We start from the raw sequence: 22,384 nt of genomic DNA on the forward strand, positions 1-22,384 counted from the left end.
TTTTCCATAGAGGGAATGGGCATATGTAGGCAAGTTAAAGAAATGGATACTTTCCTATGACCTAACAATACCACTTCTATGCACATGTACAGCTTTCTAATCAACATGCTGTGAAATATTTGATGGCTGATAAAAATTTAAAGTGTAAGGATAGACATAAATAGAGCAGCTAAACAGGATGGAGAAACCAGAAACAGATCCATATATTACTGATTGATTTTAGACAAAGACACCAAGGCGATTCAAATAGGAAAAGTTTTCAACAGATAAGGTTGGAACAACTGAATAAAAATATGGAAAACAATGGCCTTAACCCTTATGCGACACGTGAAAATTAACACTAGAGGGATCATAGACATATATGCAAAAGCTAAAACTATAAAGTTTCTGGAAGAAAACATAAGAGAATATCTTTAGGTGATCTATCTTCTGCCACTGGCACTCCTGGTTCTCAAGCCTTCAGACTCGAACTGGAATCTACACCATCATCCCTTCAGCTCTCTGTCTGGCCTTTTAACTATAATACAGTACTGGCTTTCCTGGGTCTCCAGCTTGCAGATGGCAGATGGTGGAACTTCTCAGACTTGATAATTATGTGAGCTAATGATAAGGTACTGATCTTATAATAAATCTTTCAGGCTCCATCTCACTATATATCCTATTGGTTCAGTTTGTCTGAAGAACCCTGACTAATACAGTGGGCCATGTAGTCTCTGTTGCAACCATCCAACTCTGCCACTGTGGTGTAAAAGCAGCCACAGACAACACACTAACTAACTATTGGGCATGAATATATTCTAATAAAACCATATTTACAAAAATAGGTAGGGGGCTAAATTTGGTCTGAGGACCATAGTTTGTCAAGCCCTTTTTTAGAGAATAAGATTTTATATGTAACATGCTGTCAGAGACTTCTGTAGCTTTGCCACCATCCCCCAGATGATAATATGGGCAGTAAAAATAATTTTTACATATAGTATAATGTGATAAAGTCTGTAAGCACTGCCCTAGGAAAATTAATATATACGCACAAACAGATATGCATAAAGATACTCACTGTCACTGTTTATAATGGCAAAAACTTGAAATAATTTATATGTTCATCAATGAGTCAATATATAAATCATGATACAGATGTACAAAAATTACAATAGTTGAATGAACTCAATTTCCATTATTAATGCATACATAAAACAAATGGGTGCCTCTAAGATGGTCATTTATGACAGGCCATAAAATAATAATCTTCCCTCTGAAATAGAGACATCACATAACTTTTAAAATGTAGATATCATATTCTGAATTCCATCTAGGTATTATATTTCCAAAGAATGCAGAAAGATTGCTGTATAGATTCTAATATCTCAGTTTGGGTGGCCCCATGGTTGGTACTGGATCTAATCTAGAAAAGAAGAACATATAGTATAATGCCTATTTTTGCCAATGCCATATTATTAATTCTAAATTATATGGATCAAGATTTGCCAGATGTAGCAGCAGAGGCAGCTATTTAACCTACTCCCCAACTCCTCCACTTGATTTCAGTGAACACATCAAGATGGACAGTGGCAGCAAAGAAAGAAAAATACTGGTGATTTACTCATTCATCAACTACTTTTTTCACCATGCCTTAAAATCCCACTGAAGTGTTCTAGTTCATTCCTAGCCAGAACCTAGATGCACTATATTCTCCCAGAATAATAGCTTCAAATATAATATACAAGACCCAAAACCTAGAGAGGACGGGATCATACTACAGTGCTTCAATACTACATTTTTGGTTGCTTACATAATCTCTGCTGGTCTGACATTATGTAGCTCCTTCTATTCAATAGAGAGGTACCAAAGGGATGTTTTCTCAGTCAAAGGCCCTCACTTTTATGTATTTCTAATATTCAGATCCTTAGGATTTGTACAATTCCATTGCTAGTGTTTAGAAAAAAAAAAAGACTTTTAACTGAAAAACCCCTCTCTACTTTTAGGTAAAAGTTACTTGGGAATTCCCACCTGGGGTATGTTCAGATTCCTAAGCGTTAGCTCCCACAGAGCGTAGAGCCTTCCCAGGGGCCTATTTTTGCTTCTCTTAGTATTATATACATATTAGAGCTCCAAGACAAAATGGTTTATTCCTAGTATCCCCCTTTACTCCCAGCCATCATCCTATCAACTTGCAGACCTTACGAAGACTAACTGAAGACTGTACTGAAGACTATTTTGCCAGGAGAGCTCTCTGACTGGGGTCAGCGAAGGCTCTATCTAAGAAGGCAACCCTGTCCCAGAAACTAAGAGAAACCAGTCAGCTCCTTGATTAGGAGCATATTTTTGATGTCTAATCAGTCTAGACACTGAGATTTTTATAGGGCAACCTAAATAAAACCCAACAGAAGTGGAGAATGATCCTCATGTGGGCTGCGGGAGCTAGGGAGTCAACGCTGGCTCTCCTTGGGAGGATGGCTACACAAAAAGCCATCAAGTAGCTGAGTTTCATTAATGCTGGCTGTTAAAGTTAAAAGAAGTCCTGCTGAAACTCTATAACCCAATTATGCTATCATTATTATTATTTTGCTTTGTTCCCATAAAACTAAAGTGGTAATAATAACATATGGTGATTTAGAATATATAAAGCACTGTAAAATATATTATCACTCTTAATGCTCATAACAACTCTGTAAGGCACACAGAACAGGGAGGTTAAGGGACACTATCCAAAGTCACACAGTTAATAACTTCTGACTCCAAATCAATGACACGGATCTGTCCCAGTATATGATGTTCTTCTTCATTCTTTAAGAGCCCAGCTCATGGATCTAGTGAAGTCTCTAATTCCTTCAGCCAGAAACAGTTTTTCAATTCTCTGGTGGCCCACAGGACTTTATACCTCTCTTATGACAGTACCTTTTTCCTTTTTTACATTTACAGATGTATGGGTCTCATGATACTCAATGACAAATTCCTGAAGAGTCATCTTTATATTCCCCATGGCATTTAGAAACATTCAAATTTTTACTGAATGACTAAGGCACTTCCCTGTTTATGATAGTGATCCATTTTTTTAAAGAAACTTTGTAATTAAAAACATTATAAATATAAATGTGCCCATTATTTATACCTAATACAGTACTTGTTGGCAGTTGTACTTTTTCAAAAGTAAAGTTAGATATCAAAATCTGAACAAGAATGGTAACTCTAATTGTAATATATCTTTTGGGAAAATCAGTATGACTTATAGTATCACTAGCTGCAATTTCTTGCTTCCAGGGAATATAACCTGAATTAAGTTTAATGGCTACTTATAATAGGAGACTAAACTTAAATTGAATCAAAAGGAGGACCTCTTTAGGAAGAGGTGGAGGACTCAACTCTTAATTATTTTCAATAACTGCTAAGAATATTTTTGATCTTTGTATTCTGGGAAGCAAAACAAAAGAAAGAAGCCCGATACCAAAGTATCATCCTAAGAAGGTTTATGATTTTGTAATCTGCTTCTGACCTTCTGCTAAGGCAACAAAAATGCATGAGGAATAAAGTCTATTACTTAAAAACACACACACACACACACACACACACACACACACACACACAAATATGTCTTTCTTTCGAATGGAACCTAATGTACAAACCACTATAGAACTTTCTTACTGAGCAACACCCTTTTGGAGGGAAAAAAAATATGTATAATTCCACTAAAGATCACGGACTTTATTATTTCCTATTCCACGAAATTAGCCTACAATTTATATAACCCTGAGAAAGGGAGACAAAGAAATTATAGATTCACATCATACTCAGAGCTCTGGCATATAAAACTAACCAAAAGGGATAGGATGCATTCTTGACTTTCTTCAAAATTTCAATAATTACCTTGTTTATAGAATTACTCTAATGTGATCCACATGTTTTAAGCAAATAAGACTCTGTTATCAAAATGCTACTAAAAGATTGCAATCTTCTTTTTCTATACTTTGATGTTTGAGTTGAAGGTCAACTGTGACTGAGACTCAAAGATTCACGTAAGTATGTCTGAGGAAAACAGAAAAACCCAAATACTTACAAAAGGAAGAAAGGAAGGCAATGAGGGAAGGAAGAAGCAAGGAAGGATGGGGGGTGAATCAGGCAACTGACTACTAGCTCCTATTAGAAAAAAGATTATTTACTTCGTAATCTAGCTCCACTAGAATGTTTAAAACACGACTCAATTTGTAATAATTTATGCCAAACCTTTAAGGAATACACCTATCATAATAGGTTTGTCAGTACTTATAAAAACATTGATAATTTCTGAGACAGTTATCAAGGCTATGTGGCCCAGACATCCCACAGGAAATTAAGAACACCTGGATTCTATCTCTAGCTCTAACAACCTTTGATAGGTTCTAAATAGACTTTAGGGGATTTTTCAGAAACTTTTCCAATGAAATAGTTTGCCCTCCACAGTGAGGTGGATGCTACTAAATAGGTATTGCTTTTTCCTAAATCACACCTCTTTTACCTCTGAACACATTCTGCCAGACCTTTTCTAAAAAGGGGAGAATAAACTGCTAAAAAGATTCATTCTTAGTTAACAGACTTTTTTCAAAACAAAATCTACAGCTTAATAAAAGTGCCTCACACAGTGTGAAGGGTAATGTTTTGAAAATTGGATGGGGATCTGGGGAGAGAGGTTTTATTTGTTTATTACATTTATTTTTTATTCATTTATTTTTTTGAAACAGAGTCTTGCTCTGTCACCCAGGCTGGAGTGCAGTGGCTCCATCTCTGCTCACTGCAAGCTCCGCCTCTCAGGTTCAAGCGATTCTTCTGTCTCAGCCTCCTGAGTAGCTGGTATTACAGGCTCCCGCCACCACGCCCGGCTAATTTTTTTTTTGTAATTTTACTAGAAATGGGGTTTCACCACGTTGGCCAGGCTGGTCTTGAACTCCTGACCTCTGGTGACTGACCCGCCTCAGCCTTCCAATGTGCTGGGATTACAGGCATGAGCTGCCGCGCCCGGCCTCATTTGTTACATTTAATGTGCTCTGGTCAAACGCTTAGCACTGTGTAAATAACCTAGAAGGTAAATAAACTATAAGTGCCTTGCTGCCTTGCTGCCATATGGAGTCTCCGTCAAGGTAAAACAAACAGCTAAAAAAAGCTCATAGAATGGTGTTTCTTAAAATTTTCCACCAAAATGCTAACAGCAGTGGAGGGTAAACTCATACTGAGAATATGAAGACTGGCCTCAATCAATGGGCTGGAGCTTGATCAGATTTTCATTTTATACCATTATAGATCTTGTTTTATTATTTGAAAATGATTTACCAGTAAATAAAATTAATAGTCCAAGAAAATGTACCATGTTTTATCCTGGTAGGTTGCAAATCTCTAATTCACTTTCCCCAGGTTTACTCACAACTCAATTTGAGCACAGGATAAATATGAAAATAAATATCTATAATTGTAAGAGTGTAAGTGCACAAGGGTCAAGGCTATAATGTGGACAAAGTTTCAGTTCCCTATTCCCATATTTCCTGATGATCTCAATGAGATTTTAATGAGACACCATGGACTTCTATCTCCTCAAGTGAGAAATGAAAGAAGATGTCATGGTGAAAAGCAGTTTGACTTCTTCTGAGACATAAGTATATTCTAACTGGTATTTTAAATTCCGGAAACAAAGATCTTTCTTTCTTTTATGGCCCATAAGTAGTAAAACAAAAAAGTTTTATAGCAGTTCAATCAAAAGTCCTTATGTACCTGCAATTATACTTGTTTAGGTTAATGATTCTAAAAGGAGTCAGGTAAAGGGCAGAGAAACCTACTAGAATCTTGGAGAGGAGACATCTAACTTTTCAACTATATGTGGTATCAACTCACTCTCCAAATCGCCTCCCTGCACAACCACATCTTTCCTGCAACAAAGCCAGTTTCACTAATTACACAGAATAACCATTACAAGCAAGAGTATACCTTCTATCTCAGGTATGTTGAGATTAAAAAAAATACTTAGAACTGCTGAAGGCTTAAGGTAGCTGCAGAGAGACTATGAGTGGCCCAGAAATTTATTTTGATTAAATGGTGGATTTATTAAGCATAGAGATATTCTGAATGTCCAGAAGTTATTATCAGAAGTTATCTTGCTTCTATGTATTTCTTTCAACTTTTCCATTTAACTTAAAAAAAAAATACATATGAAGCTCTTATAAAGGCATGATTTTCATCTCAGAATAAAAGGATAACTTTCCTGTTGTTGCAGCTTATAACCTAATAATATATTCCAGGTGGACAGGGAGGTAGGTAATGAGTATCATGAGTTTTGTTAAAGAGCTAAACTGAGGTTCAGAAGCCAAAGTTAATTCACAAAGTTCAGAAAGCTAAAAACAACAGAACTGGATCAGACTCACAGTCCAATATCCTTCCTCTCTCTCAGATCACCTAAACAGAGAAATCAAGACTTTTTGCAGCATAAGGGATCAAAAATAGTAAATGTACTTGTTTTAAGTTTCTATTAATACAATTATCAAAGACTGAACATACTACTGTAAAAAGACTTAACAGACACATATCTATAGCCTAACATGTATATTATACCTATATATTCTTAATCACATTATTGCTTAATATCAGTTTATAAACTGGTCTACCTGACGTCAATCATTATAAGGATATAACTTGGTTAGAATATTTAGATGATTCCAATAGACATCTTAGTAGTTTTGTAAAGGTTAAAATATCAGTTTCAAAGGAAAGATTGAAAGTATAATTTTATTTGTGTTCTACTTGCTAAAGATTTTCCTTCTGACCTGAGTGAGATATTTGAATAAACAGTTTAATAGTTATGAGATAACAAAAAAAGGCACCTGAAATCAACTTCTTATAACTCTGTCTACTCTCTAAACCAAAATCAAAAAAAAGAGCTTTGAATCTTGAATTAAAACCTGTCAGTTTTAGTGAAGAACAAAAATACACAACCATCAAAATGGAAATCCTGTAAGTGATGCTTGTTTTTAAAATGAAACATTAGCTAGTCTCTCAGTATTCAAGCTTTACAATGAACTACTACTAGTTCCCCTAGTGACTCCATGTTCTCTTGCCTCTCTTTCTACATATTGTGCCCACTGACAGAAAATTTTCCACCATGTCCCTACCTGGTTGACTCCTACGCATAATTTAGGTCTCAGCTTAAAAATCATTTCTTCCAAAAGAACCCCAAATATGTATTAGATATTTGCTTCAGGATAGTCTTAACTTACCCATACCACCACATTAACACAACATATTTTAATTGCTTATTTAGTTGTCTACCGTTCCCCCTTGACTGCCCTTTACAGGAAAGAGACTGTCTGTCTTCATGTAGTCCAGCATAGGTATCTAGCAAACAGCAAATACTTTCATTGAATCACTTTTATTTTAAGGCTGCCGCCACATAAAAAAAATGTCAAATAAAACTCTTTGACTAAAACCTTTTGGAAATGAGGCATGGAGAGAAGGTTACCATTCAGTTTAGGTAAGTGAATATACCAAATGGTCTTCTACCTAGACATGTATTTAAACCAGGCACGTCGCCTCCAGGGCATCAAACTTCATCATATTTATAAATTTTTTTTTTACTAGTCATTATTTTCATTTACAAATAAAATTTTTCAATTACATTTATCATATTAAGAATTCAGTTTAACTTATTTATTTTTTAAGATAGTGGGAAAAGACAAGAGGAAGAAAGACAAAACAGTCTAGGTTAACTGTTAAGGGGAATAATTTTAATTTTACAAGGAAAAGTTTGAAGTGAGGAACTGAATTTATTTTTTGTTGTTTTTTTTTTGTTTGTTTGTTTGTTTTGAGATGGAGTCTCGCTCTGTCACCCAGGCTGGAGTGCTGTGGCCGGATCTCAGCTCACTGCAAGCTCCGCCTCCCGGGTTCACGCCATTCTCCTGCCTCGGCCTCCCGGGTAGCTGGGACTACAGGCGCCCGCCACCTCGCCCGGCTAGTTTTTTTTTCTTTTTTGTAGTTTTTAGTAGAGACGGGGTTTCACCGTGTTAGCCAGGATGGTCTCGATCTCCTGACCTCGTGATCCGCCCGTCTTGGCCTCCCAAAGTGCTGGGATTACAGGCTTGAGCCACCGCGCCCGGCGAAGTGAGGAACTGAATTTAAATGGAGTTCTCTATCACTAAACCATCTATTCAATGGTATTTATATAAGCTAGAACTGTATTTTGAAAGCTAGTCATCATATATAGCCTAAAATAGTCAATATCTTTTAAAAAACAAAATTATAAATTGTTGGCCGGGCGCAGTGGCTCAAGCCTGTAATCCCAGCACTTTGGGAGGCCGAGACGGGCGGATCACGAGGTCAGGAGATCGAGACCATCCTGGCTAATACGGTGAAACCCCGTCTCTACTAAAAAATACAAAAAACTAGCCGGGCGACGAGGCGGGCGCCTGTAGTCCCAGCTACTCGGGAGGCTGAGACAGGAGAATGGCGTGAACCCGGGAGGCGGAGCTTGCAGTGAGCTGAGAGCCGGCCACTGCACTCCAGCCTGGGCGGCAGAGCAAGACTCCGTCTCAAAAAAAAAAAAAAATTATAAATTGTTGAGGCCAGGCACAGTGGCTCGTGCCTATAATCCCAGCAGTTTGGGAGGCTGAGGCGGAAGGACTGCTTGAGACCAGGAGTTTAAGATCAGCCTGGGCAATACAGTGAGACCCTATTTCTAACAAAAAATAAAATAACTAGCTGGGCATGATGGAGCATGCCTGTAGTCCCAGGTGCTGTGGAGGCTGAAGTGAGAGGACTGCTTAAGCCCACAAGTTCGAGGCTGCAGTGAGCTAGGATCATGTCCCTGCACTCCAGCCTGGGTGTCAGAGCAAGACTGTCTCTAAAAACAAAACACAACAAAACAAAAATAAATAAATAAATAAATATTGTTGAAAGGTACTTCAAATCATTAAACATAAAGGCAAGATTCCCATTTTGAATTATCACAAGCAATCTATGTGGAAGAATTGGGTCTAGTATGTGTAGTTAGTTCAGGTTGAGGAAACATCTTTTGGTGTAAAAAACTAAATTGATCATTTCATCATCAACCTTAGGACATGTAAACTATTAGGAATAGACATGGCATGTACAGGTGATGGGAAATATTTTGATTACTGTTTACTGGAAGCATCACCTTTAGTATTTTCCTTCACTTAACCATTTTACTTGGTACAAAGGATATAGTTTCACACACAAACATAAAATAATGCAGAAGAAAAATAGACATCAACCTATAATAAGGTATGATATAGCTATGCAATGATCAATGTGCAAACTAATTCCTGCACTGGTGGACAGACTTGAACAAGAATTACTAAATTCCATCTGTAGGGACATCATGTCAAGTTATGTATGAACAATAATAATTTCACAGTAATGGTGACAAAGGAACTATCCCAAGATTTTTTACAACTCAGAATGGCAACAGACATAGTTGATTTATAACTAACTAAAGGATTAATGTCAAGGAGCTTACTAAAATTCACTATTTCCTTTAATTCTTGGAAATATGTTCAATAGTTTCTCTAAAGGGTACATATATAACGTAAATAAGCAGACAGAAATCTATGGCAGTTTTACTCTTCATAAAAACAAAAATATTCTAACCTTAAAAGAAATCTCTTTTCAGATATAAGATTGGTATCTAAATTATTAAAACTATTTTATTTAATTTCTAGATATTCCAGGCAGTTTCTGTGCCTCTAATCATCATTCTGCTAGGTAAAGTGTTTGGCATGGGTTTACTGATAAGGACTTAGACGGGGGGTATGGAGAAGTGAATGTGCTAACCAGAGTTCTGGCATTTATAAGCTGTATGACCCTGGGTAAGTCATTTAGCCTTTACTAGGTCTTTGATTCCAGATGAATAAAGAAAGGATGATTTCTACATCCTCTTTAGTTGTAACATTAAGAAATTCTGAGTGTTTGAAATTCAAGCCATTTAAAATTTTCATACCCTGTGGTTGCCACTACAGACTACAAAATGTACAAGTAAGAATTAAAAATCAAACAAACCAAATAACCACTTGTAGTATACAGGCAGGGCTAAACTGTATATTAAACCTGATAAATCTGGTAACTTCACTTTTCTGACTACCATCCAAAAGTTTTCTCCCCTAGAACCAGAGAAGCAAAGTTTGGCCCTACCTATTATTTCCACAATCAAGGAAGTTTAAACTGACCTAAGTCCATGAAATGAAAAAAGTTAGCCACAGTGGGGTTGGCAGAGTTTCTTTTCCTGAATGATAGATTTAGTATCTTCCTAACCTTTATAACCAATCTGTTGGCACTAGCTGTGAAAAGTACAGATCAGATCAGGAGAAGATGAAACTTTAAAACTAAAGCTCAACTAGGTTCTAGATAAAGAGGTTCACCTTAAAATCTGAAGTGAGTTAAAAATAAAAAATCGGTTGATATATAAAATGAGGCTTCTACCCTATAGAAGACAAAAATCACAAAATACTTTTAATCCATACAGGACCTCTTGCAGAGCAACTCAAAAGTATTTTATAGAAAGTACTCAATTAAGTTTCATGACACTTCTGCAGAGTCAGATATTACTGATTTTTTTTTTCAAAGGAGGCAAAAGAAATGAAGGAACCAAAGTTACTTTGCTGATGGCATAGCTCCCTATTTTGTATCTAGTGTTGTAGCTTGTGAAAAAAGGTGCTTAGCACCATAATAAATGATACTAACTGAAATGCCTCAGTTTTTTGAAAAATGTTGGAATTCCCACAAGATGTGAGTGCAGAGGATGTGTATTGTCTTGCTTAGCATTTATCCTGACTACTTAATTCAGTATTTGTCACACTGTAGGCACGCATTATACATTTGTTTAATGAATAAAGGCTATTCATAGTAGCTAAAAATTACTAGATATGAGTTCATATATCAGGTAGTAAGTGCATTACATATATTATTTCATTTAATCTAGCAACAATTCAATAAAGTAAGTAATTACTCTTCATTTTACTGATAAGGAAACTAAGACCTAGGTTAAGTAACTTGTCCAAGATTACAAAACAATAAAGCCACAATTTAAACAAGGTAGCCCAACTTTAGATCTTAAAGATCATGATTGTAGAAGGAAAAGCACTAGACTAGCAGTAAGAAACTCTTTTCTATATTCTACACCATCACCACTTCCTTGGAGAGAAAGGAAATTTCTTAGTGATCTATCTGCTTATAATGCCTAGTATAGTACCTTAGTCACATTACTATTAATTAAATGTTTCCTGAATATAATTAAAATCACACAAATTAGGCTTCATTTGAAGATAAAGTTACCAGCAAGGTCCACCTCAGTGGTTCTCAAAGCACGGTCCCTAAACATAAAACTTTTGTCAGAAATTAAAACTCTCAGGCTGCACCCCAGACCTTCCTTATCAGAAAATGGAGTTTTATGAAGACTTCTAGGTGATTCTCATGCATGCTCATGCTACTCATATATAGTAGTCCATATAAACTGGACTACTTTATATGATGATTATTTCATATTAAAATGAGTTCAATAATGTGAAATCATCCTACAGAGTGAAAGGCATATCATTGTAATTAAAATATTAAATTATGCTCCCTGAAAAAAACTCAGTGATTTTGCTAAATTCACATAAAAATGAGCATCAGAAATGAAATACATAATAAAATACTTTTAAAATAAAATACTGTTCTTCTAGATTTTATCTGGATAATGTATAGTATTCATGGATCCAGAGGAAAAGACGAGTATGTTCCATGAAGGTCTACCTAGAAATCTAATAATCTGGTAATTGAGTGAATCAGCCCAGAGATCTCATATGCTGCACAAGCTCCTTACCTGACCAGTGTCCAGTGGAGATGCCAGATCTGTCTGTGCATGTCTCACTTACAGGCCTGAATACAGTCTCCCATCCACCAGTAGCATAGCGCCAATTCTGAGATTCCAAGATGAGTGTTCGCTGTGTGCCATATGCAATCATGAAGCAGTAGACCACATGATGGAGTTGACAGCCATAGCCACAGCCTTTGTTGATATTACACACCAGCTTCTTGGCTTTGCTGCAGTCCTTGGGATTCTGTCAGGGAGAAAGAGAAACAAAAATAAAGATAAGTTGTACAGAGAGGTCAATTTCTCTCTCTCTTTTTTTTTTTTGCTTTCAGCTTCAGGGGCACGTGTGCAGGTTTGTTCTATAAATTGTATGTCGTGGGGGTTTGGTATACAGCCCAAGTAATCAGCATAGTAAGTGACATGTGGTTTTTTGATCTTCACCCTCCTCCCACCTTTCACCCTCAAGTAGGCCCCAATGTCTACAATTCTCTTGTGTCCATATGTACTCAATGTTTAGCTCTCACTTTTAATAAGAACATGAAGTGTTTGGTTTTCTGTTCCCGCATTAGTTTGCTTAGGATAGTGACCTCCAGCTCCGTCCATGTTGCTGCAAAGGACATGGTCTCATTCTTTTTTAAGGCTTCATACTATTTCATGATATATATGTGCCACATCTTTTTTCTAGTCTACCACTGATGGGCAACTAGGTTTATTCCATGTCTTTGCAATTGCAAATAGTGCTGTGATTAACATATAAGTGCATGTGTCTTTATAGCAGAATAATTTATATTCCTTTGGTTATATACCCAATAATGGGATTGCTGGGTCAAATGGTAGCTCTCTGAGTTCTTTGAGAAACTGCCAAACTACTTTCCAATGGTTGAACTAATTTACATTTCCATTGGCAATGTATAAATGCCCCTTTTCTTTGCAGCCTTACCAGCATGTTATTTTTTGTCTTTTTAATAACAACATTCTGACTGTTACCTCATTCTGATGGTATATCACTGTGATTCTGATTTGCATTTCTCTAATGATTAGTGATGTTTCATACTTATTGACTGTGTATATGTCTTTTGAAAAATGTCTGTCATGTCCTTTGCCTTTTTAATAATGTTGCTTTTGGCTTGTTAATTTAAATTCCTTATAGATTCTAGATATTAGCCCTTTCATGGCTTGCAAATATTTTCTCCCATTCTGTTGGTTGTCTGTTTACTCTGTTGATAATTTCTTTTGCTGTTCAGAAGCTCTTTAATTAGGTTCCATTTGCCAATTTTTGTTTCTGTTGCAACTGCTTTTGGTGTCTTCATCATGCAATCTTTGCCAGGGCCTATATCCATAATGGTATTTCCTAGGTTTTCTCCTAGAGTTTTTATGGTTTTAGGTTTTACATTTAAGTCTTTTATCTATCTTGACAATTTTTGTATACAGTGAAAGGAAGGGGTCCAGTTTCAATCTTCTGCATATAGCTAGCCAGTTATCCCAGCACAATTTATTGAATAGGGAGTCCTTTCTCCTTGGCTTGTTTTTTGTCAGCTTTGTCAAAGATTAGAAAGTTGTAGGTGTATGACTTTATTTCCAGACTCTCTATTCTGTACCACTGGTCTATATGTCTGTTTTTGTACCAGTACCATGCTGTTTGGTATGGTGATACATGGTATGGGTACCATGGTGTTTGGTACCAATACCATGGTTACTGTAGCCTTGTAGTATAGTTTGAATTCGGGTAATGCGATGCCTCCAGCTTTGTTCTTTTTGCTTAGGATTGCTTGGGCTATTCAGCTCTTTTCTGAGTCTGTATGAATTTTACATCAGTTTTTTCTAGTTCTGTGAAGAATGTCATTGGTAGTTTGATGGGAATAGCATAGAATCTGTAAATTGCTTTGGGCACTATGGCCATTTTAATGATATTGATTCTTCCTACCCATGAGCCTGAAGTGTTTTTCCATTTGTTTGTGTCATCTCTGATTTCTTTGAGCAGTGTTTTGTAATTCTCCTTGTAGAGATCTTGCACCTCCCTAGTTAGCAGTATTCTTAGGTATTTCATTCTTTTTGTGGCAATTGTGACTAGGATTCCATTCTTGATTGAGCTCTCACGTTGGACATTACTGGTGTATAGAAATGCTACTGATTTTTGTACAGTGATTTTGTAGTATGAAACTTCGCTGAAGTTGTTTTTCAGATCTAGGAGCTTTTGGGTAGGGACTATGGGATTTTCTAGGTGTAGGATCATACTGCCTGCAAAGAGAGGTAGTTTGACTTCCTTTCTTCCTATTTGGATGCCTTTAATTTTTTTCTCTTGCCTGCCTGTCTGCTCTGGCTAGGACTTTTAGAACTATGTTAAATAGCAATGGTGAGAGTGGGCATCCTTGTCTTGTTCCAGGTCTCAAGGGGAAGGCTTCCAGCTTTTGTCCACTCAGTATGGTGTTGGTCTGTGGATTCATCATAGATGGGTCTTACTATTTATAGGTATGTTCCTTCGATGGCTAGTCTGTTGAGGATTTTTAACATGAATAGATTCTGAATTTTATTGAAAGCCTTTTCTGCATCTATTGAGATAATCTTTTTGTTTTTAGTTCTGCCTATGTGATGAATCACATTTATGGATTTGTGTATGTTGAACCAATCTTGCATCCCAGGGATAAAGCCTATTTGATTGTGGTGAATTAGCTTTTTGTTATGCTGCTGGATTTGGCTTGCTATTATTTTGTTGAGGATTTTTACTTCTATGTTCATCAAGGATATTGGCCTGATGTTTTCTTTTTGTTCTTGTGTCTTTGCCAGGTTTTGGTATCAGAATGATGCTGCCCTCATAGAACGAGTTAGGGAGGAGTCTCTCCTCCTCAATTTTTTGGAACAGTTTCAGTAGGAATGGTGCCAGGTCTTCTTAAATGTGTGGTAGAATTTGGCTGTCTATCCCTGGGCCTTTTCTGGATGGCAGGCTTTTTATTACTAATTAAATTTCAGAACTTGTTATTGGTCTGTTCAGGGTATGAATTTCTTCCTGGTTCAGTCTTGGGAGGTTGTATGTTTCCAGGAATTATTTCTTGTAGGTTTTCTAATTTGTGTTCACAGAGGTGTTCATAATAGTCTCTGATGGTATTTTTATGGAGTTGGGGTGATGTTCCCTTAACTTCTCTTTACAGGTGACAAGTACCAAAAATCATAAAATAGGTCAGGACTGATCCAGTATGTTTCTTATTTAGGAAAGAATCCTGCTGGATTGGATTTCAATGAATCCAATGAAAACTGTACGTACATATTTAAGGAGACTGCAGTGAAAAGCAAGTTTCTTGGGAAGAACTCTAAACAAATGTGAAATTAAGCAGTTACATTTAAAAATTCTTTCACTTCTCATTTTTAACACTGCATTTTTTTTATTTTTTAATTTTAAGTATAAGAATACATGTGTAGGTTTGTATACAGGTAAACTTGTGTCACGGGGGGTTTGTTGTACAGATTATTTAGTCACCCAGGTTGTAAGTCTAGTATTCATTAGTTATTTCTCCTGATCCTCTCCCTCCTCCCACTGTCCACCCTCCGATAGGCCCCAGTGTCTGTGGTTCCCCTCTACGTGTCCATGTGTTCCCATCATTTAGTTCCTACTTATAAGTGAAAATATGCAGTATTTGGTTTTCTGTTTCTGCATTAGTTTGCTAAGGATAACGGCCTCCATCTCCATCCATGCCCCTGCAAAGGACATGATCTCATTCTTTTTTATGGTTGCATAGTATTCCATAGTATATATGTACCACACTTTCTTTACCCAGTCTACCACTGATGGGCATGTAGGTTGATTCCATGTCGTTGCTATCGTGAATAGTGCTGCAATGAACATATGCATGCATCTTTATAGTAGAATGATTTATAATCCTTTGCGTACATATCCAGTAATGGGATTGCTGGGTCAAATGGTTTTTGGTTGAGTAATTTCCACACTGCTTCCTACAATGGCTGAACTAATTTACATTCCCACCAGCAGTGTATAAGTTCTTTCTTTCACTTCTTTATTACTCAGTCTCTTACTTCTTTCACTTCTTCGTCACTCAGAACATGCAAATGGAATCATCTCTGAATTATAAGTTGCATACATCAATATCTTTATGAAAAAAGTAAAACAGTTCATTTATTCCAGCAGCACTTCAGCATTCTGAGCTTATCTTCTACGATGAAACTCAAATTATCTTAAAAGAAAAATTCTAATTTCTCTGTTAATTCCATCTATCTCCACAATTTTATATATTACAACAAAATCTACTTTTTCATTATGAAGTAAAAGTCACTGAGTAAAGGGATATCTGATTTCAACAATTACAAAATATCAGGCATGGAACATTTAAAAAAATCATACTTGATGATAGCTACCAGCCATTTTCACAACTGAATGTAGAACTGGCTAACCTGAGATGTAGTATGCCACTTTTTAATTGGGAGATCCAGACAGCAAATGTTTAGCTAACATGATAATTTCTTTATCTTCCATTCTAAAGTTCAACTTTTCTTTAATTTGGATGAGCTATTGCTAAATTATTCCTAGGCATCTTAGTTCTTCATATAACAAAATTAGTTTGAGAAGTTCTCCTAGCTATTTTGTCTATGAGAGAGAATGGGTGACTCTAAGAACAGAATCTTTTATCCTACATAGCAAGAGGCAATGTAACCAGTTCTCAATTTATATGAGCCTTGAATAATGCAGTCACCAAACATCAACTTTAAAACTACTTTCCAGGGATATCATCTGTCCTGTCAAGCAGAGCCCTACAAACAAAAGCTGCAGTTTGTAAAGTGATTCCAAAGGAAAACTGAGAAGGGAAAATACAAGTTACCTCCAGAACAGGTAGCTTTCATATTCAAATGTGTCACAGCAAGCTGGTCTTTTTTTAGATCAAAGCAGAAATACCATCAAGAACCTTAGGAAGAGTTAAGAGCCTTTTTGAATCTGAGAGAACCCTGATAAAATTCAGCAAGATTTGGTCAATATTGCTTCCACAATCAAGTAGTAGAGTTGCTGATTCTTTGAAACTATGAACTCATGGCAGACTCCTAAAGCAATAAGCATTCTCACACTTGTTGCTATAGCCACAAAAGATCTGAGAGGAACAGAGGAGTGTGGTAACATGTGGGAATGGGAGATCTGCATCATTTAATTTCTGTGCAATATTGTATAAGGATCCTGGGAATAAATAATATTCTCAAACTGATCCAAAGGTTTATTATTGACTCAGTTTATCAAAAGAATGGACAAATAACATTGACATTTGTCAGATTTTCATGAGAAATAGAATACTTGAATATCACTAAAATTCATATGAATGAAAAGGGAAATGTCCTTCATATCTTCTTCAATAAACCTTTTCTTTTAGAACAGTTTTAAGATGTACTAAAGTTACTGCAAAAGATAGTACAGAGAATCTCCCTATACCTCAACCCAATTTCCCCTAACTAATTGACATCTCAATGTTAGTCTTCTTCTTCTCTTTTTTTATTTTTAAGGAAAAAAAGAGTGAAGGAACATAATAATTGAAACATCTGACCTTTAGTTTGGAAACTACAGATTTTCTATTTAAAAGAAGACTCACATCTACATTTAAGAAAGTATATTCACTGTGTTAAGAATAGTTTGACTAGAACCTAACACTTTGAGCACAAGAGCTGAGACCTAAAAGGGCAATCTGTACAAGTGGTTTAATGAATGATGCTTAGTGTATCTCAAATCAAGCTGAAGACAGACTATATTAATTCTTTTCTGTTTATGTCATAGAGGACACAAAGAAAGAGGTAAAATCCATTATGCTTGATTCTGAAATGAGAAATGTCTATACATATAAGGTGGTGAATGGAAGACTTGAAGGGTGATATGAGAAAATGAATGATTGTACTGATAACAGTAAATGAAACACTGAAAAAGCTCAGAGTCACAGCCCAATTTTTTTGTCCAAATAATATTTAGAAGTCTGGAAAATTCAAAATAACTTGCTCATAAAAGTTCCAGAAAAAGAGAGAGGACACTAAAGAATAGAAAAGGTATTTATGTTCCTAACACAAGATTAGGTTTATCAGAGTACACATCTAGAAAAAAATAAAGCAACAACTCTGAAATGAACAGGAATTTATTCTGATGAAAAGGAACTTTAGAGAAAACCCCTATTCTAAGTCAAGCCTTTGTTATCCAGCATTGTTACAGAATAGCAACAAATATAAAGAGATTTATGGGACTCTATAAAAGGGATACAGAGCCATAGTTTCGTAGTTTTCAAATTTCTTACCAAATAGCTCTTGTCAGTTACCATTGATCCTAGTTTTATACTATCCAGTTGATGTCTGCAAAAGACTAGAAAATGTGTCATATCCATGAGCAAGATATATAGAAGGGTCTCATTACTAAAAGAAGCTTTACTCTAAACTATAAACACAATAAATTATGTTTTATAATATGAGATTTTTGTATATGGGATCTACTTAAAAGTCAGACTCGGCCGGGCGCGGTGGCTCAAGCCTGTAATCCCAGCACTTTGGGAGGCCGAGACGGGCGGATCATGAGGTCAGGAGATCGAGACCATCCTGGCTAACATGGTGAAACCCCGTCTCTACTAAAATACAAAAAACTAGCCGGGCGACGTGGCGGGCGCCTGTAGTCCCAGCTCCTCGGGAGCCTGAGGCAGGAGAATGGCGTAAACCCGGGAGGTGGAGCTTGCAGTGAGCTGAGATCCGGCCACTGATCTCCAGTCCGGGCGACAGAGCGAGACTCCGCCTCAAAAAAAAAAAAAAAGTCAGACTCACCAATAGGCAGATATATTCTAGCTCCTTGAATAATGATAATTCAAGTTTTAGAAATACAAGGTAAATTTGTGAAAATTACCTAAGACAACATTCTCTAATGAAAGGGCTTGGATAGAGAGGTTAAAGATATGATTTTGGTCCAATGAAGGTTCTGCTATGAACTCAATTGTGTGATTTGGTTTCAACTGGTTAGTTTAAAATAGACACAAAAATGACCTCCCTACACAGCCTCTCCCTGTTCACTCACCCTTCTTTCTTAGAGCTACTATGAGGCTAAATAAATGAGATGGTGTATGCACAAAATTAATCTGAACATACTTCTTATTTATCCTCATAATTTCAAAAGACATTATTTCACACTGAATAAATCCAGTTTTTTGTATGTGTGTGTTCTTTTTGAGTGTTAGTGTTGCAAGGGAGCCCAATCACCGGTCTTTATATGCTAACAACGTTATGTAACATTTTTGTAATTATAATTCATCAGCAAAGCTGTCACCATAGTACATATAAATCAAGAAATAAGGATTTAAGATATAACAGGATTCTTTTGAATTCAGTTCCCTTTTTATTTTCTTCAATTATTATTTCTGAGAAAAGATCTGGCTCTATTACCTAGGCTGGAGTGCAGTGGCATAATCATGGTTCACCACAACCTCAACCTCCTGGGCTCAAGCCATCCTTCCACCTCAGCCCCCCAAAGTAGCCCAGCTAATTCTCGTATTTTTTGGTAGAGATGGGTTTTCCCATATCGCCCAGGCTGATCTCGAACTTGTGAACTTAAGCCATCCTCCCACCTCAGGCTTCCAAAGTGCTGGGATTACAGGCATGAGCCACCACTCCTGGCCCAATTATTTTCTTTTACACTATCTGAGGCATTTCATCTGACACTATTAGTTTCCAAGAATGACCCTGCTTCAACAGAGCTGAAAGCTGTGTTTGTTCTCTCTGCCCTATAAATCAACAGTTGGGAACAATACTTGAATTAATAAGCCTCCAACCAAAATGATGTTTGAAGGAAAACAGCAGTCCTTAGAAATAAAGGATTACTAATTCAGTAAGGTACCATCATAATGCTGACATATTTTACTTAGGTTAAAATATAAAAATAGTCACTGTTAGACATATTTCAAATTAGGATACCAGGTTAATTTCCCCTTTGCAAAAAAAGAACAATTTTCAATCAACTAGTAAACCATAGGTGTTATTCTATTACTTAGGATTTACAGGTTTCCACTGACTCCACTTAGTAAATTAGTAGCATTGTGAATTATAAAATATTACAAAATAGTACTGATTTTGTGGCTTTTAATGATTTTTTTCTATAACTTTTAATAAAGATTTTTCCTACACACCAATAAAAGCAACTTCAGAGTACAAATTTTCCAGCCACAATGTAATATCCCTCACCTGCCCAGAGTTACTATTGACCAAAAACACTGCAGAAAAAGGCTAAATTAACAACAAAGAAAACATTTAGTCAATATAAACTGGACATAATATCTCCAGCCGCCTCTTGCAAACAGTAAATGCTCAATAACCATTAGTTCAACTGAATTACATCTACAGAGACAAAGGTGATGTCAAGTCCATAGTCATAAAAATAAATTAACAGGTGGCAAACCCTCTCAGGTTCAAGAGACCTGTGCAGGTCTCTTGATCCACTGTCCACTGTCCTTATCTATTTCACCATGATATCTTCAATACAAGATGGAGCAAGAAGTTCAGGCTCAAAACACATATCTAGCTATTTCTGTAAACTGAAAATTAAGAATCAGAACCCCAGGAGATCCAACTCCTCTCTAAGAAATCCCTTCTATTGGAAGGAGTTAAGTCAAAGATAGCTCCTATTTCCAGTGAAGACAGTTCAGTAAAAACCAAAAAAACGGGTCAGGTCAGGTGAGTTCAATTGTACTGTGCTCTTTGTCTGCTCTAATCAGACGACTAAACAGTTTTAATTTGTTTGTTTAAAAGATTTGCAATATCTAGCTTTGTGTTGCTAATGAAGAAAGAATTCATTAATAGGGTGTTGAAAGCATTTCATTATATTAGAAACAATCTGATTTTATTTCTCTAACATTATTTTCAAAACCAAGGAGAAAAGGTAATGAAGCAAATAAGAGAACTGAAGTACTCCATGTGGTAATTAAAATGAAGACTCTGGCATAGTTAATAACTATGAAAGAGACAGTTAAAAAGCATGCTCACTTTTAAAAGCCAAGACCGGAAATTATTGTCTCTTAACATATTAAACAAGAATATTTCCATAGCAAAGTTAAGACTGTACTAAGGCATCCTTTCCACCCCTCTAGCAACCCAAACGATCCGTTCCAGGTAGTAAAGACAACACAATAGCTCAGGCCCAAGTAGCTTACCAAGTGCTTGGGGAAATTCCCCTATGGGTATTGTGTAAAATCTAAGAGTGGAAACTTAAGGGAGGAAAGATACCAAGATACAGAGTTTATAGACTGAAAGACTACAGTAAGGCAGATCGTTACTATACAGTCATTGAAGAGGAAAGCTTGTCTTGGTAAGTAAAGCCATATTTAGCTTACTTTAAATAATACATTTTAAAAACTTTTGCTCTTTACCTGTAAGTCTCTACTAAATGCTTTAAAGTCATTTTTAAAAGATGGAAATTCCATAAATCCAATAGAAAGCAACAAGCAAATGTGGGACATTTCTTCCATCGAGGCTTTCAAGACAGTATTCTGTTATCTCTGGGAGTTCCAGGTGGTCTCTAGAAAACCCTCAACTTAAATTCAAGAGACTTCTACGCCAGAATAACCTTGGTAATATTTTTCTGCTACCAGAAGGGCCACAAAGGAAAGGCTGATAATTAATGATTCATATTCTCATTCAAGAATATAATGTAAATAAAACTATCTCCAAGGATACAGAAGAAAAGCTGAGTTACACGAGGAACCAGAATCTGACAATCCTATATAAATGCACAGAAAATGTATCTTCTCAAACACCTCAACTTTTCTCTGTAAGTTTATACCCTAATTCCCAGGTCTCAGAATCAATTTAACTGTTGAGGTTATAAAGAGCATGCTTACAAAAATTAAGACTGAATTTCAGAAAGGTCCTCCATCATCATTTTAGTCGACAGAATTCATTTAGGGTCTCTTTCCTCAAAACATATCATCAAGTATGATATGACAGGTACTCTTTTTAAAAAGCGAGTGAGCAGGGAAAAGAGGAGAGGAGGAAATAAGATAGAAGAAAGGGGAGTTGGGAGGAGAACAGAGGGGAAGAAAGGTGGACAAAAGAAGAGGACAGAAAGGGGAAGAGGAAGAGGAAGAGGGTAGAAGGGGAAAAGGAGTAAAAAGCATGCCTATGAATAGTCAGCCCTGTCTTATGACACAGGAGTAAAAAGACAAAGTATTGATTCTCAGCATTTTGGCTAAGATCAAGGGTAAAAGATGAAGTACTTGCAAAAGGAAAACAACGGTTGAAACTGTTCCTGTGCAAAAGCTGCTCCAAATGTTTTGTTTTAAATAAAAGTCAGGGTTTAAGTTATACAGTTTTGCTGGGTTTTCCATTCTGCAAAGCACCATTCTTCTGGGTAGTACTGGTACTTACAGCACTTGTCTATTCACTGGCTTTAAAACCAAACCATCTCTCTGATGGCGAGTGATGATGAGCATTTTTTCATGTGTCTGTTGGCTGTATCAATGTCTTCTTTTGAGAAATGTCTGTTCATATCCTTTGCCCACTTTTGGATGGGGTTGTTTGTTTTTTTCTTGTATATTTGTTTGAGTTCTTTGTAGATTCTGGATATTAGCC

General features: G+C 36.4%; 1 protein-coding gene across 10 annotated transcripts in view; it reads right to left on the reverse strand.

Moving 5' to 3' along the window:
* The window catches only part of FUT8 (fucosyltransferase 8), a 354,455-nt gene that overhangs the window by 56,584 nt on the left and 275,487 nt on the right, over nucleotides 1–22,384 (reverse strand). For all 10 annotated transcript variants that reach the window (XM_017892453.1, XM_017892454.1, XM_017892444.1 and 7 more), the window contains one exon: nucleotides 11,825–12,062. In XM_017892453.1, the coding sequence (XP_017747942.1) occupies nucleotides 11,825–12,062 (238 nt within the window). The remainder of the gene's footprint in view (nucleotides 1–11,824; nucleotides 12,063–22,384) is intronic.

Source organism: Rhinopithecus bieti, unplaced genomic scaffold (assembly GCF_001698545.2).
Source record: "Rhinopithecus bieti isolate Rb0 unplaced genomic scaffold, ASM169854v2 scaffold_20892, whole genome shotgun sequence".
Lineage (NCBI taxonomy): Eukaryota > Metazoa > Chordata > Mammalia > Primates > Cercopithecidae > Rhinopithecus > Rhinopithecus bieti.